The sequence below is a fragment of the Ostrinia nubilalis genome, chromosome 5 (genome assembly GCF_963855985.1).
Source record: "Ostrinia nubilalis chromosome 5, ilOstNubi1.1, whole genome shotgun sequence".
In the NCBI taxonomy this organism is placed as follows: Eukaryota; Metazoa; Arthropoda; class Insecta; order Lepidoptera; family Crambidae; genus Ostrinia; species Ostrinia nubilalis.
The window spans coordinates 16,485,925-16,501,236 of NC_087092.1; the positions used below are offsets into that span (position 1 = coordinate 16,485,925).

General features: G+C 37.7%; 1 protein-coding gene across 4 annotated transcripts in view; it reads left to right on the forward strand.

Annotated features, from left to right (window-relative positions):
- Positions 1-15,312, forward strand: part of LOC135072061 (protein outspread) — a 363,405-nt gene that overhangs the window by 329,966 nt on the left and 18,127 nt on the right. For all 4 annotated transcript variants that reach the window (XM_063965999.1, XM_063966001.1, XM_063966002.1 and 1 more), the window contains exons 5-6: positions 2,576-2,648; positions 3,811-3,975. In XM_063965999.1, coding sequence (XP_063822069.1) covers positions 2,576-2,648; positions 3,811-3,975 — 238 coding nt within the window. The remainder of the gene's footprint in view (positions 1-2,575; positions 2,649-3,810; positions 3,976-15,312) is intronic.

The window sequence follows — 15,312 nt, forward strand, 5'->3', positions numbered from 1 at the left end:
TCATTCCAGGTAGGTAATTTATCATTTGATTCTAATCTTTGTTCAAACATTCTGTGCGACTCAATATCAAGTTTCTGTATGATAGTGTATACAACAATGTCATCCCAACTCTCAGTAGGTAATCCTATGCTCTTTAAAACAGCTAAACACTCAGTTGTTACATCCAAAATTTCACGAATGTTTTTTGCAGATTCAGTTTGAATGCGTTTTAGGTTAAACAATTTGCCAATATAAGTGTTTACTATACTTCTCTTGTTGTTATAACGATTGTTGAGTATTTCCCACATGATCTCATAGTTGACTTCTGAAACTGCTATCTGTTTAACTAAGTTCTCCGCCTCTCCTCTCAGACTTGATTTCAAATATTGACACTTGTTGACATTGCTAAGAGAGGTATTGTCGTGAACCAATGATTTGAACACATCTCGAAAGGACAGCCAATCTCTATAGTCACCAGAAAATGTACTCAACTGTATTGGTGGAAGTTTCATGTTTGGACAAAGTGATTGTTCTGTTGTGGAATTATTTGCTGCGACGCTAGATGGTTGTGTACATTCAAATGAGTTTAGTTTTTCCCTCATACGCGTTTTTAGATCGAGATAATTATCAAAACACTGCTCATAGATGTCTTTAGTGAAATATTCCGACTTTTGTTGGTACTCAGGTTCCGCCGACAACAACGTGTTATGTTGTTGCTCGAATTTGTCCCAATATTTGTCTGCCATCTCCATCCGTGCCTCAACAAACCCTTTAGTTAGCCGTTCTTTTCCCGTTTTCTTGTAGTTTAGGAGTAGCTTCGATATGTTGTCGTAAACGCTTACCTGTGACTTTACCAATTTATCAAATTCCATGGCGGTCGGTATAACTCACTGTTGTTGTTGTAGAATTCGCACAAAATTTACACTGATTTTACTGTACTTGTTACTTTGCACTATTAATGTATTTGGTTGTATATAAATCCAGCTCGTTTGGACCAAAATGTTCGAGATTTAATTGGATTTAATAAAAACAATGTTGACCGGCAAAAATACTCCATATTTATTTACTACCACAGACAAGATAGACTTTTTTTTTTTTTCATAGATATTATTGGCATTGAGTTTATAGTGAATTAGTAAATTAAACAAACATCAATCTGAACACTGTGGCATCTTAATTTAGGTATAAAAAGAGCTGTTTTGTAACAAATTAATGTAGCTTGATGTGTTCTCTGTGCTTTAAATTTAAAAGCAGATGCAAAACCAGATGGTATTATTTACAAAACGCTTGTATCTATAAAATCAAGCAATATATCAGTTCAGCGACCCCCGCTGTCAGCGCGCAATCAGCCCATCTCTACGGTAACGGGACGAGGCGCCGGCGCACTTTTATTGTTGTTTTACGTTCGCAGCAATTACTTTTAAGTTCTCGGCTTATGTGTATCGATCCCTTAATTATAAATGCACATATTCATTCACAGGTTAATAAACTGACAAATTGCTAATTTTACGATCGGCTGCTGAAGCGTCTTAAATTGGCATTAACGAACTGCTAATACTACTATTGATATAGGTCTTCACTGTATAGGTATTCAAATCAAATCAAATAGTTTATTCAGTGCCCTTTCCAGGGCACACACGTCCCAAATATAGGCCCTACCATCACTTCGGGACAACATATGGGCTGGTGCTGAGAACTCTCGGAAGAAACTCAGTCACCTTTGTCAGTTAGTGAAATCTTTACAGTAGTTGATCACTGTAGTTCTGTAATCTGACAACAGGGTTGATACTAGATGCAACAACAACTTCCAACGTTGTAGAAACTTGCAAACTACCTTCAAAGCGAGATCCAATTGTGAACGGTAATTTCCCGCGAACGGCAATTAGTCCATCGGGTCTATCGGCCATATCGACGCCAAGCTTTCGAACAATTAACCGATGTCCGACAATTTCTACCCGCGTTTTCCCACAGGTATGTGGCCAGTTAGAACGTAGGAAAAGCGGCTGTCGATGAAGATGTATTTGGTTGAGGAAAACCTTAATTGATCTAGTCAAGATTGCATCTCCTTATCTAGGGGTTACTAACGTCTCTGCGATATTTGTTTGTAGTGGTTTTTCTATGTAGATTTGAGAGTAAAAACGATAGCTTTGATGTCTTTTCGCGATCATGGTACGGGGATGATTCTGGCAATGATAATTTAGGGGTGCCTATGCTACTATTTCTTCCACACGCATTGAATCCTCACACGAACAAGAGAAACGGAGAGATTCGAGTGTATAGCAAAAGCTCTTGAACTGGTGTTATCCCAACTAATTATTATAAATGCGAAAGTAACTCTGTCTGTCTGTCTGTCTGTTACGCTTTCCCGCTTAAACCTCGCAACCGATTTTGATGAAATTTGGCATAGAGATAGTTTGAGTCCCGGGAAAGAACATAGGATAGTTTTTATCCCGGTTTTTGAAACAGGGACGCGCGCGATAAAGTTTTTCTGTGACAGACAAAATTCCACGCGGGCGAAGCCGCGGGCGGAAAGCTAGTTTGGTAATAAAGCTTTATAGATTTTCAAGTTTTAACATGATTTGTTCTTTTGTTGCAGGGTCGACACAAGAGAAACGCAACCTTCCCCGGCGGACAAACAGCGAGCCTGCTTCAATCATCGACCACCAGAAGTGAGTATCACCCTTTATCAACTCGGGAGGCTTTGTGTAGACTTGGTAGTTTCTTTTTAAATACACACAATCCTGTCCTAGTCCTGACTTACCAAGATTATCTACTGTAAAAGCTCGATGTTGATCTGAAAACTAGTTTGTATAATACCTTCGTGGTGGTACGCCGTCCTACCGTCATGATATCAATAATATCGCAACGTCCATTTATCATTCACTGAATGTGTTAATCTAACAGTAACGTTTATAACAAACAGAGTCGAGGGCCGTATCAGCACGCATTACTCATTCGTTCATTAGACCGCGGCTTGACCTCAAAATAGGCAATAAATAACGAGCCAAAGGCTGCGGCCCTCGGTGCACTCGCATTGCACGACGAGAGATAAAAAAGCCCATATTTCTAACTAGCCCGGGGTCTTCTAACCGTGAACCTGTCAGATATTTCAAAAATCGCTGCTCTATAAACATTCAATTGGCACTCCAAACGAACTGTTTATGATCTGACAAAAGATGCACGTTTTTACACGTTGAATAACAATGAAAGGTCGGGATTTATTGGTTTGTTTTTATCGTTGATTGAATGTGGCTATTGTTAAAAATTACCAATGCCAAAGGCTTTTCGTTAGAGAAAATAAATTGCTAGATAATAATGACTCTCTGGATAAGATTTGTATATTTGTGCTCCTATTTTTTTATGCAACTATTTATGTTGTTAAAGTATACCTATTTATTTATCTTAATTTGTAAGTCAAATATCTAGTAACGCTAGCGAGGCACGAAAATGCAATCCACTTCATCAGTACAACAGGTTGGCAGCTGTTATAGTATGGGTGTTAGTGAGCGGTGTTGATAATCGCTACCATCAATTAACCCTCTGTCCTGTGTATCTCCTCATACACATACTTGCCTTAAAAATTGCTCTGTGTAGCCAGGCGACTAATCTACTACTACTGCCTTAGTACTTTCTCCTTAAGAACCAAAGTTTTTGTGTCCAGAGTAGGTAGACAAGTCTGTAGATCCGATCTACACAGGAGTTGCAGCGGTGGGAACGAGAGGTGGGAATAGTTCCATAGCAGACAAGTCCCTAAATCTTCCCTTTAAGAACCTGAGGATTTCACATGCCTAGACAAGTTCCCGGTCCCTGACGTCCTCTTAACCTCCTCAGAGTACTCAGCAGACGCGTCCACCCTCCGCGACGTGGCGGACGGTTGCCCGGCGGCGCGGCCCCGGTACTGCGCCGGCGGCACCACCACCTGGCCCGGCCCGAGGGTGCAGCCTCCGCAGCCCGAGATCCCCAGCCTGGCTGCCCCGACACCTATCGACACCAAAGGTACTTTCTTTTATCCACAACGAAGCAGCCTGCATCTCACCTGATGGAAACTACTTTTTATATCCTCGAGGATGCTCTTGCCCTACACATCTCTACGCCTATACGAGCCTTAACCGTGACAGTGAAACTCATACATCTTAAGGACTTTTCTTATTCACAACGAGGAAGCTCTTGGCCTGCATCTCACCTGATGGTCAGGCTGAAGGTGGAAGCGAGCTTTACTCGAAATATTTGTTACACTCACGCCTATAGCACACCTTCACCGTGACAGTGGAACTCATATATCTCAAGGATTTTTTTTGTTCACAACGAGGAAGTTCTTGGTCTGCATCTCATTCACCTGGCTGATGGTCAGGCCGAAGGTGGTAGCGAGCTTCACTCGAAATATTTGTTACATTTACGCCTATAACACACCTTAACCGTGACAGTGGAACTCACACATCTAAGGCTGACTTTGACAGTAACTATAACGATAACCGGTGTTTTTGTATGGATTTTGACAGATTTTTGACGTTTGTCAAAGTTAAAGTCAGATGGTGCGACCCAGCCCTAGTGTTCATACTACCACGATGCTAATGTGGGAATCTGAACACGGAGTTGTATGTTCATTTGTTTAGCTGCCACGATTTCATGATAGATATGTCGGTACTAGTGTTAGAAAATGTTTGCAGAAAAAATCTTCATTTTTTTATCCTCAACCTGTAAACATTGCTCAACTTGTTTTTGTGATAACAGCAATAGCATATAAATCAGACAACTATAAATTGATTAATTAGGCATCTTAATTTTTGAAACAGTCAATTATCAGCCGCACGCCTCCGGTTCCCATAGAGACCTCTTAATCGAAAAGCATTGAAATTTATGTGTTCCTCAAATCCTGCATCCATTAACGTTTGTTGTCCTTTTATTTTACCATACAACATCGGATCGGAGTCATTAAAATTTACTGCTTGAGTCCTTCGGATTTACGGCCGCCGTCGAATTGTAATTGAGACCCTTAATCCGACTATTAAGTTGAAAATACGCCAAATCCACCCACGAGGTGTGATAAAAGTGAAAACAGTTACGAAACGAAACCGCATTATGTCACAAAAGAAACAGATAATGGAACCAGTATGTAAAACCACAAATTGTATGTTTGGATTATTCGTTTGCGTAACAGGCAATAGACTATAATAGAAACTGATGAAACTAACCATAAAGAAAATTCTAATACGGCAGATAAATGTCATCATCAGTTAAACACGAATTTTTAACGTATTTTTAACGCAACAATTATTACAGTATACGAGCACGTAATAGTCGACTGTATCTGATATATCAGATCAGACCATAGGAAGAATATTCTTGCAAATTCGCAATTCTAACCACAATTCAATTCCACAAGATTCAGTTTGATGTGCCAAGTCTGTCCAACATTGTATCTTCAAGTACACGCCATTTTGAACGCAGCACCAGTCTCGGATACATGTTTGTTAGATTAGTACAAGTCTCTACCATTCCGATGCTTCTGTTCTTAACGATTACTAATCGAGAAGTCGGGATGAACAGCGACATTCGATGGCGCATCGAGAAAGCCCTCCAGGAGGCTTCCAAGACATTAGGGACCATGTCGCCGCCGTGCCTCCAGTGGTTCCGTAAATGGCAATATTCAATATTCATTAAGTATCCTAAGTCTTATTTGGGATTTGCTAAAGCTAGAATACTGCTGCTAAAAATACTTAAAGAAGTTTCTATTTAAATTATAAAAAATATAAAAAACATCGTATTGTAATGGATACGTTCTTTGATGAACTTGAATCTATTTATGTGATCGCGTTCCCATTAAAACATCCCATTATTTTCCTTCCTTTTAAGCGGGCTCAATTTATAAGCTACACCTATTTTTGAGTTACGACGCCTGACTCCTCCGATACGCCAGCCGGGTGACGTCAGGCCGTAACTCAGCCGAGCATGCATCAGATACGGCCTTTGGTACAACCATACAGTCCCACACCACATATATGGAGCCCTGTACTCTGTAGCTATTTGCATTTCAAATTTTAGCACACAGATAAATCCTAATTATGAATTTATTAGACACCTACGTGCGCATTACATCATTTTGAACTTAAACGCGTAATTTTGTGGTTGTTTAATTATTTAAACAACGCATTCTGAATATTAAGTTTTGCCGTTTTCGGTCGCATAGGTATTATAAATCTGTAAAGCTGCACACATTGGCTACGATTTATTGTCTTAATAAATAAGAAGAGCCAAACGGGATATTTAACTTCAACTGATGTCTAGATAATGTTAATTGAGGATTTGTTCTCAAACTCCAAAAGGCAACTTAAATTATTTTGTCTGTTACATCTTGACATGACCCACTAAAGTTTGAATTGATAAACCCATCCACAAAATAATTTATTGAAACACTAAATATATTTTTTAAATAGGCTTGAAATGTCTGGTTTTTGCTTTCACCTAAATAAATTAAAAACACACGTTTTTCATTTTCTTTCATTCGTGAAAAGTTTTCATGGAATTCAGCACATATTTTATGATAAAGAAAACTTTTTTTAAGTATATTAAACTGGCATAATTTGAAACATGCAGATTGTCATTTATTTTTTATAGTTCCAAAATACTGAACTGTCCTATCCATGACATTAACAGTGGGGCGCCACCGTCGATACCAGATCGCTGGTTCCGATTTTTGCCATGTTGGAAACCATATAGTTGAACGATGGTAGCGCCCCGCTGTCATTGAGTTTGGTGGGACAGTTCAGCGTGTGTCATCTATAGTGATGGCTTATCTGTCAGATAAAAGGATTGCTTCACCAATGCGGGTCGAAGCCCCAAAACAAAACCGCTCGCTCATCATCGTTTAGTTCGCACGTCCCAGACATTGTTATCGCTAACTGTACCGTACGCTCGTTCTAATCTAAATCAAAGCTATTTAATCCTCTTACCGATGGTGGTTAATGCATCAAGTCGTTCCGCGCGTCGCCTGCGCAGACGGCAGGATTATCTCGCCGCTAGTGATGGGAAATGTCAACGGACTTAAGTATTGATATCCAATCAAAACCATTCGGTTAATAATTTTAATAATAATACAATTATTACCCGCCTTAGGCAGTTCGATTTTTTCAAGTTATTTATAATTTTTTCAAGTTATTAATAATTTTCAAATTTAATAGAAGTCTGAATAATTGACTTTTAATGTCGCAACTTAAGTGTTATTGGGTGATTCAGTATCTGTAATTGGCAATTGCCCTTAAAAATTGCAAGTATTTAGGTTTAGGGTTAACTAGGCCAGAATTACAATAATGACGCACATTTATTCGATGATATCTGTGTCAAATAAATATGAAAATATAATAGTTCTTTTTTATGGAAATAACAAAAACTAGTTTATAAATTAGTTGCGTTGTAATTTATGTTGAAATATAAGCTTTCCTGAGCAAACAAAACATTGGCAAAATTTAAGACAGTGCACTAAATCGAAAAGTTCCCGTATTAAAATTGCATTATCAGCGTTACAGGCTCTTAATGAGGTCCGAATATTTGTGTACATGAATTCATACCAAATTCAGAGTATTTTTACTCTACTCTCGTTACTCGATTACCTTCAATGGAATCACTCCCCATCACTATGGCAAGCCGACAGGTGCTCTAATGCCCCTCGCCCACCATAAATCCCACACAATCAGAGCACGCGTTAGATCTCATTAAAGTCCGAGTAAGATACGCCATCGAGCCTTATTTTAATGCGTTTGGAGTAAATCTTACTTAAATACTTAGCGAGTCGCATTATGTCAATAACCGGTCGGCTCTTGAATCATGGATCTGTGGTTGAATACGGGTCTAATTTTAAAGGCTTCTTTTGACTAAAAAGAGCCTTCTTTTACTATTCGATTAAATCACAATTTTGCGATCAAATCTTTTTTTTTTTTTATCTACAACGAGGAAGCTCTTGGCCTGTATCTCACCTGTATCTTTTGGATTATTTATTTTTATTCCATCATTTAGTTTAGTTTCAATAGAAAATAATTAAGTAATTCAGCCTCCACCTACATAAATTAAATAAGCATAATTTGTTTAAGCTTACCTTAAGTGTAAAATAATAAATCTCAGACGTCTTTTATTTGTTTGAATGCATTTTTTATTTTATACAGACTGTACACTCAGGAGCATTATTAAATTATTAACTACTTACGTTTATCAGCGTTTGTGCAACAATTACTAGATTGTTCAAACTCAACTTGTTTCAAAACACCGAATTGGTCAAATTCCACCTAGATAACACCAAGAACATTATCTGCTAGCTTTGTGTCTCTGATTCAACTTTGTTGCGAGGAATTTATACACCATACATTTTCTGATTCCGGCATTGCAACCGTCAATTGCAGAGTTATTTCATAAGCCAGGTCTCTACAGTTAGCTTCAATAACATATCTTATTTCAGACCCGCTGGACAGGTTTGGGGATCTAAGTCCTATCTCCAATCTTCTGTCTTTCTTTTATACACTGCTACTACTGCTGCTACTGTTATAATTTAGTTAAGTTATAGATTCAATTGACAAGGGCTTATTATACGTATAGAATATGACGTTCCACGCTAGTTTTGCCTTACTACGTTTTATTTACTTATTTCTCATTAACACGATACGCTCCCGCTCCGCTTCTCAATGACAAGGTCTCAAATCAATAAAAGTCTAAAGTTTCAAAGTACGACTGTACCCATAACAGCTAGCATTGTGCTCGGTCTGTAATTAAAGGCTGCCCTAAACGCCGTTAGATCAGTAATTAGGATCGGCCAGGTGCGTGCGCGCATGCCTGAGATAGGGTTGCCACTTGGCAGATTTGGGTCAGTCCCATGATCGTCATAATCAGTTGTCACAATGAAAATAAATGATAATCAAATTTAATAAATAATAATAATAATAAAATCTAACCAGTGAAGCCTAATCTATTACCTACCAAGGAAAAGTTGCAGAGAAATCCATAAGTAGGTACTCAGTTGGAAATGACAAAGCTTGCGAGTCTGTGACGGAGCTATTTAGTTAGATTGACTAGTACTAATAAAGATGAGTTCTAACTCATCGTCGACTCAAGCATTTCTACTACCAGTAAAAACCATACAGAATGTGGTCGAAGCATACAACAAAATAACAATATTCCAATCGGGATCGACCAGGAGTTACGGTCGTGGGAACAGTTCCGTGTACCACTGCGCAGTAAACAATACTAAATTATTTACATTTTATATACGGAGTTTATTTACATAAACCACGAAGCTGCTAATCAAACATAAATAAGTTCAAAGAGGCATATGAAAGTCGATAAATTTAAACGCTAAGAAGACCAAGGCCGTAGCAAGAATGCTGGTAGAGTCAGCAATACAGACCTTACTTCCACTAACATTTGTTTGATAATTTAGTTACATTCTTATGAAAGTCATGTCTATTTTATGGTAGGTACACAAGGCGAAATATACAGGTTGTTAGGTAAATGGGTTTATGAGCCGACACTAGCCCATGTTAACATGGTCATATAAATGGTATGGTGAAGTCAGAATTTGATATCATCATTTTTTTTTTTTTTTAATTTTCATACAAAATAAATATTATAAATTCTGATTTGTATGAAAATTTAAATAATTAAAATGAAGATATCAATTTTCTGACTTCACCATACCATTTATATGACCATGTTAACATGGGCTAGTGTCGGCTCATAAACCCATTTACCTAACACCCTGTATTTTTTCAAAGTTTGGATAAAAACAACAGACAAATAATCAGAACCTGGAGAGATCGTGTAATAGGTTTTGTAGAACGGAAACCTGATAAAATTAAATTTAGAGATGGTTGCTAAGCTATTTATCGCTGATAATCTCCTTTCTAATATTATAATAGGTCCGTTTTTCTTATCACAAAAAATAATTTGCTGACGGTACCGATAGACACGCTGCATAATTTATTTTCTAACGGTGCAACATTTAATTGACGGTTCGTTGCATGCTGGTGCTGTGACTCATACGGGAAAGATGCCGGGAGATCTTCAATATGCTAGATTATCCACTGATAACGCCTTTTTCGGAAATATAGCCCTTGGCGATAACTGAACATCGGGCCTATCTAATAGTATGTAAATACTCATTATTATACTATGCTAATTGTATCTATCTATCTATCTACATAGGTTTACCATCTAGACTGACTGGTCGCAAATTAGAGACGTCCAGCCAAAAGCTGTGTCGGTATTAGATGAGATCCCACAGGACTTTCATCAATCAGTGCTGATACCTCTTTTTCCCACCGCTGTAACTTTGCTGTGACTTTATTACTTTACCTACGATTACATAGAGGTATTTAAACTTTCAGAGAATTGAAAATGCCTCAAAAATATCCCATACTTATTCCCCTTCAATTGTTTTTGCGACTAGAGGTCATGTCCTTTTTAGATTAATCTTTTTCTACCAAAATTCAGTAGCAATAAAGACATTGGTTCTGTGGCTTGCTTGATAATGTTAAAACCACAAACATACCACAATAATATATTAATATTAGTTTAAATGACAGAATGTCTTCCCATAAACAGCTAGTTTGTTCAAAGCCCACGATTAATCATAATATTAGTCAACAGCAAACAGAAATGGTATTTAGGCACACTTGAGAATTCACAATAACTGCAAAACGGATTTGGAGAACCGCCATATTTCATAGCCAGATAAGTAGAATGTTAGCTGGTAGTTTTAAGTTGTAATAACAAGGATAGTAGAGTTAGAAGCAATAGGCGCGTTTTGTATGGACTCCATGAAGAGAAGTGTCAGAAAATCGGAGATTTACATAATTTACAATTGGTAACTAGCGGCCGCCCGCGACTTCGTACGCGTGGATCCCGTTTTACCCCCTTTTCCCGAATTTTCTTTGCTATAAACCTCACGGAGCCCGAGACCTTTCCAACGAATGCAAAACCGTGGAAATCGGTTCGTGCGTTCTGGAGTTATAGCGTCAGGGAGGAAAACCCGACTTATTTTTATATAGTAGATGTAAGAAATACTTAACTTCTTTCAAACCACTATAAATAAAATACCTTAATGCTTAGGGATAACTCCTAATTGACATACCTCAGCACCTTTTGAAAATATTCAAAAAAGTTTTTAATCAACATATTTTTTATTATGCAAATCATTCTCTATATGTATATTGCAGTCAATTACATTTGTGATTTTCTGTCTGCTCAATGAATGTTTAACCATCGCAACTTATTGATTTTTAGATTTAGACACATTCTTATTCATAGAAAATGAAGTTACTTACTCTGTATCTCTACAAGTCGCTATTTGCAATAGTACGTTTCTGGAATTATGAGTAATAAAATTTCGCACGTTATTTACTTGTTTGAACATTTTATTGGTGGAATAAAAATGTATGAAAAGTAAATTGTGCTGTCCTTGGGTACATTGCTTGTAATAAATTGTTGGTATTGGCCATAAAATGTATGATGCTTAAACCATTTGTACGAGTTAATTTCTGTATGCTCTCCAACGAGTTATTTGTATTGATTTTCACTTTAAAGAACTTTAAGTTCAGCTGGTGGTTTACATTGAGCTAATCAATTAATTAATCCACATAAAATCATTTTGCCAAATTACAATTACTAAGTACTTAAAGTTAACAGACAGACAATACAATAATAAACATTCTTATGAAACCTAAACGACCATGACTATGGTGAAATATTCTAGAGTTTAGATTCTAAGATAGACTAATAAGCAATATCTCACAGGGGCTGAGATAGCCATCAAACCTTCAACACTTCGTAACTTAGCACTGCCTAGATCACCTGCTGTTTGACTGCGTGGTGTTTATTGTTTAATTATTATTTAAGCTCAAACCATTTCTTTGTATGCATGTTGATTACTATTTAATTAGGTGTTTGATTGCTTTTCAGTTGGTTATTAATTTGCTGACTGAAAGTGGCTAACATTTTACGTTTAATGATACTTAATGATAAATAAATTATTTCAAGTACGTATTTGATATCTCTAAAACTAGCAACACTGCCAATCAGCTGGATTGTTCTTTGGAATATAGTTGAATACATAGGCCAGGGATAGCGAACCTTTATGTATCAACGTGCCACCTTTCTAAATATTTTTTGATGTAGTCATAGACGTGCCATCAAAATAACGTACCTAATGAGGTGTAGTATCGTACAAGTGACAGGACCACTTTACAGTGGCACTAATTGATGAGGGCAAATACGATAGCCCAAAATCTAAACACATTATACTATTTTATTTTATATTATAGTAAATTTTGTGATTGGTGGCGTGCCCTAAATATTGTGGCGAGTGCCATCGATGGCACGCGTGCCATTGGTTCGCCATCGCCATCCCTGACATAGGCTGTAATTTAAGGATCAATAAAAGTATAATAATTTTCCTTTAAAGTGGGAAAGGGTTTCAACGCGACTTTTTACTACATGTGTGCCTATGACTAGTAAGTAAATTGTAAGACCTAATGTGAATTCTAATGTGGTTTTGCAAAATAAACTATTGAGTATTGAGTACTTACTGGTTGACGTTTTGGCTGTGTTGCTACAGCGATTTTCTCTTTCAATCGTAAGAGATAAAAATATGAATAGATACGCATGAACATACCTTTCATAATACTTACAGCAACGTTCGTATACCTCCAGTAATAAAATGATCTTGCTCATCACAGCAACACTTGCCTCCAGCACAATTCGAACCCGCAACCGCGGTTGGCGTTGCGCGCTTTACGACCGACACTCGATCGTATCAACAAATTGCGATTGCCGGGATCGGCGCACGCGCATCCGTAGGTTTCACTTTCGCGCGTCGGGATGCGCTGTGCAGCTTATTGATCTGGGAAATGAAATAGGTACCAATGTCGTCCACAAAAACATAGGTAGGTATTCCATATAATTGCACTCATAAAGCATACACACAAAGTTACCACTTAAGTATGTACAAAATGTACATACTACTATAATAGATTCGATAGAAGTACATATAAATTGTTGTCAGGAAAGACCTTTATGGAACGAAAAAGAGTTACAAATTCTGGTTACCCTCAGCACAATTTTGAGCATGGCATGGACTTCTACAATGCCCAAGGACGTGTGTAGTTCATATACCTTGCCAAAAGCATGAGGAAGCTTTTCGTAAAAAGCTTTAAGTAACTACTTCATAAATAACTACGTCACACCTTTTTGCAGACCAAGTATCGCTTCCCACACGAATAGAATGTCGATTCATATGACTGATTCTGTTACCCACGTTTGCATTGCCATAAAATTGATTGAGACATCAAATCATAGATGCATTACTCCATCACTCGTAACTTATGGTTCATTACGTGAACGCTGAAAGTATGACGAAACGGGCGAAAGTGGAAGAAAATAGTTGATTCACCGCCAAGTAATTACTTACACAATTATTGACAAAGAACTTGTAATATCTATTATGCCAGCGTCACAATGAAGAATCTATCACCACAATTTAATTGGGTTCAGTAGAATCAATCTCAAATTCTCAATCCCTGAAGATAAAATCGGCCCGGATTGGGTTGGTTGCAATAGATAGATATTTATTTGCATCACCATAATGTAACATAGGGTATAGCTGAACAACAATAGCTGAAGACGCAAACCTGGTGCCAGACTGTGAGCCGCCATAGAGATCAAATAGGTCACTTGGGCCGACTTCTTAAGGTGCTTTACGAAGCACGGAATTGATTCAAGCCTGCAATTTCCTTACCATACTAAAATCATGAAGTGATATTTCTATTTGGGTTTTTGGCAACTTAAAACTTTAATATAGGGACAAAAAACGTACATCATATTTGGGCATTAGCTCATCGATCTTACTGCTCTATCCGTATCTTGTGACGTCAACTCAGAACCCATCAGCTTCAATGAATCGCTTTTAACGTCTTGAACGCCTCGATTGTTTGTGCCGTCGTCATCTGTCGAAAAAGCTATTGCTAATATTAAATGTCTAAAGAAAGTGATGACTCCAAGCGTTTTGCTTTTCTAAATACCGAGTTGGAAAGGGTAATTTGCTATTAATTGCGTATTACTCATTACATAACACATTACGTCTTCTTGTTGATGTAAGATAAGATGTACATTACTAACAAAGCTAACCTGAAATCCATAAAAGTGATGGTAGGGCCACCTCGTTTCCTCTGGATAATCAGCTCATAAGTTCTGCCACCAAAATCGCACTCTGAAAAGCCCGTCCCTGTCTTCATTTATCATCCCAATTACAACCGTGTAGGCCAATTGAAGCACTTTAGTTTTCAAGACCTTAATTTTCTGCGCTTAAAAGACACAATCATTCATTTTGCCAAGTCCCGAAAATGACATGCACTCCTGTAATTCGTTTAAAGTGGTGTAAGTGTACAAAATGTTGCAATTAAAACCAATTTGGACACATACAGCGGTCCTAATTACCAAGCCGGCACGATGAAGGAACACCATCGGCCTCCCTCTACACTCGGAGTAATGGTGCAAAAAAGGACCAGAGTCGCATTTACAGCGGACGATTTTACTTGTGTCAAATTGAACCTGCAACATTAGAAAACATATTCATTTGAACACCAACGAGAGAATAGTCAAATCAGGCAAGATAAGAAACTTTCCTGCTATTTTTACCAGTTTCTCAAAATATTTGAACATGTGCCCATGGCCCCATGCCCATTGCAGCCCATTGTCAAATTTTGATCCTTCAAAGTCCATGGAAAATCAAGAAGAAGACAATTAAATTTTTATTTACCTTCACGTGGTAAACCTTCTTCCTTTTAGAACAGAATCGGTTAACCACACCAATCTCAAATTGTCCATGTTCACAATACGCTACTCCAAAGGCTACAAAAGCTCGTTAAACTCGCTTTAGTGACGTTGCCTGGATCACTACATTTTAGTCCTAGACCAGCGATGTCTTTACATGTAAAAGACTCTCCACGAATCGTGACGTGGTGGATCATCATCAGCGGCCAGTTCATAACTCATGTATGAGTAATGGAGGTCGTTGCCTCCGTAATACTGCTTTTTGTGGAATCCGCGTTTTTTTGGCGTCTTAGGGACCTCATATAAGCAAGCATTTGTCGTAATTCGCTACAAAGAACGCCAGACGTTTCGACAAGACACAGTACAGTTGGTATGCTAAGAAAGGGATGTTTCAGTTTTATAGATATGCTAACAAATATAGCTTTCTTATAGCTCATTTGTTGTGGACCAATTATTTTTTACATAAAAGGCATTTGAAACAATCTACTAAGAAAAACGAAAGTAAATCTGTTTAAACTAGCATTA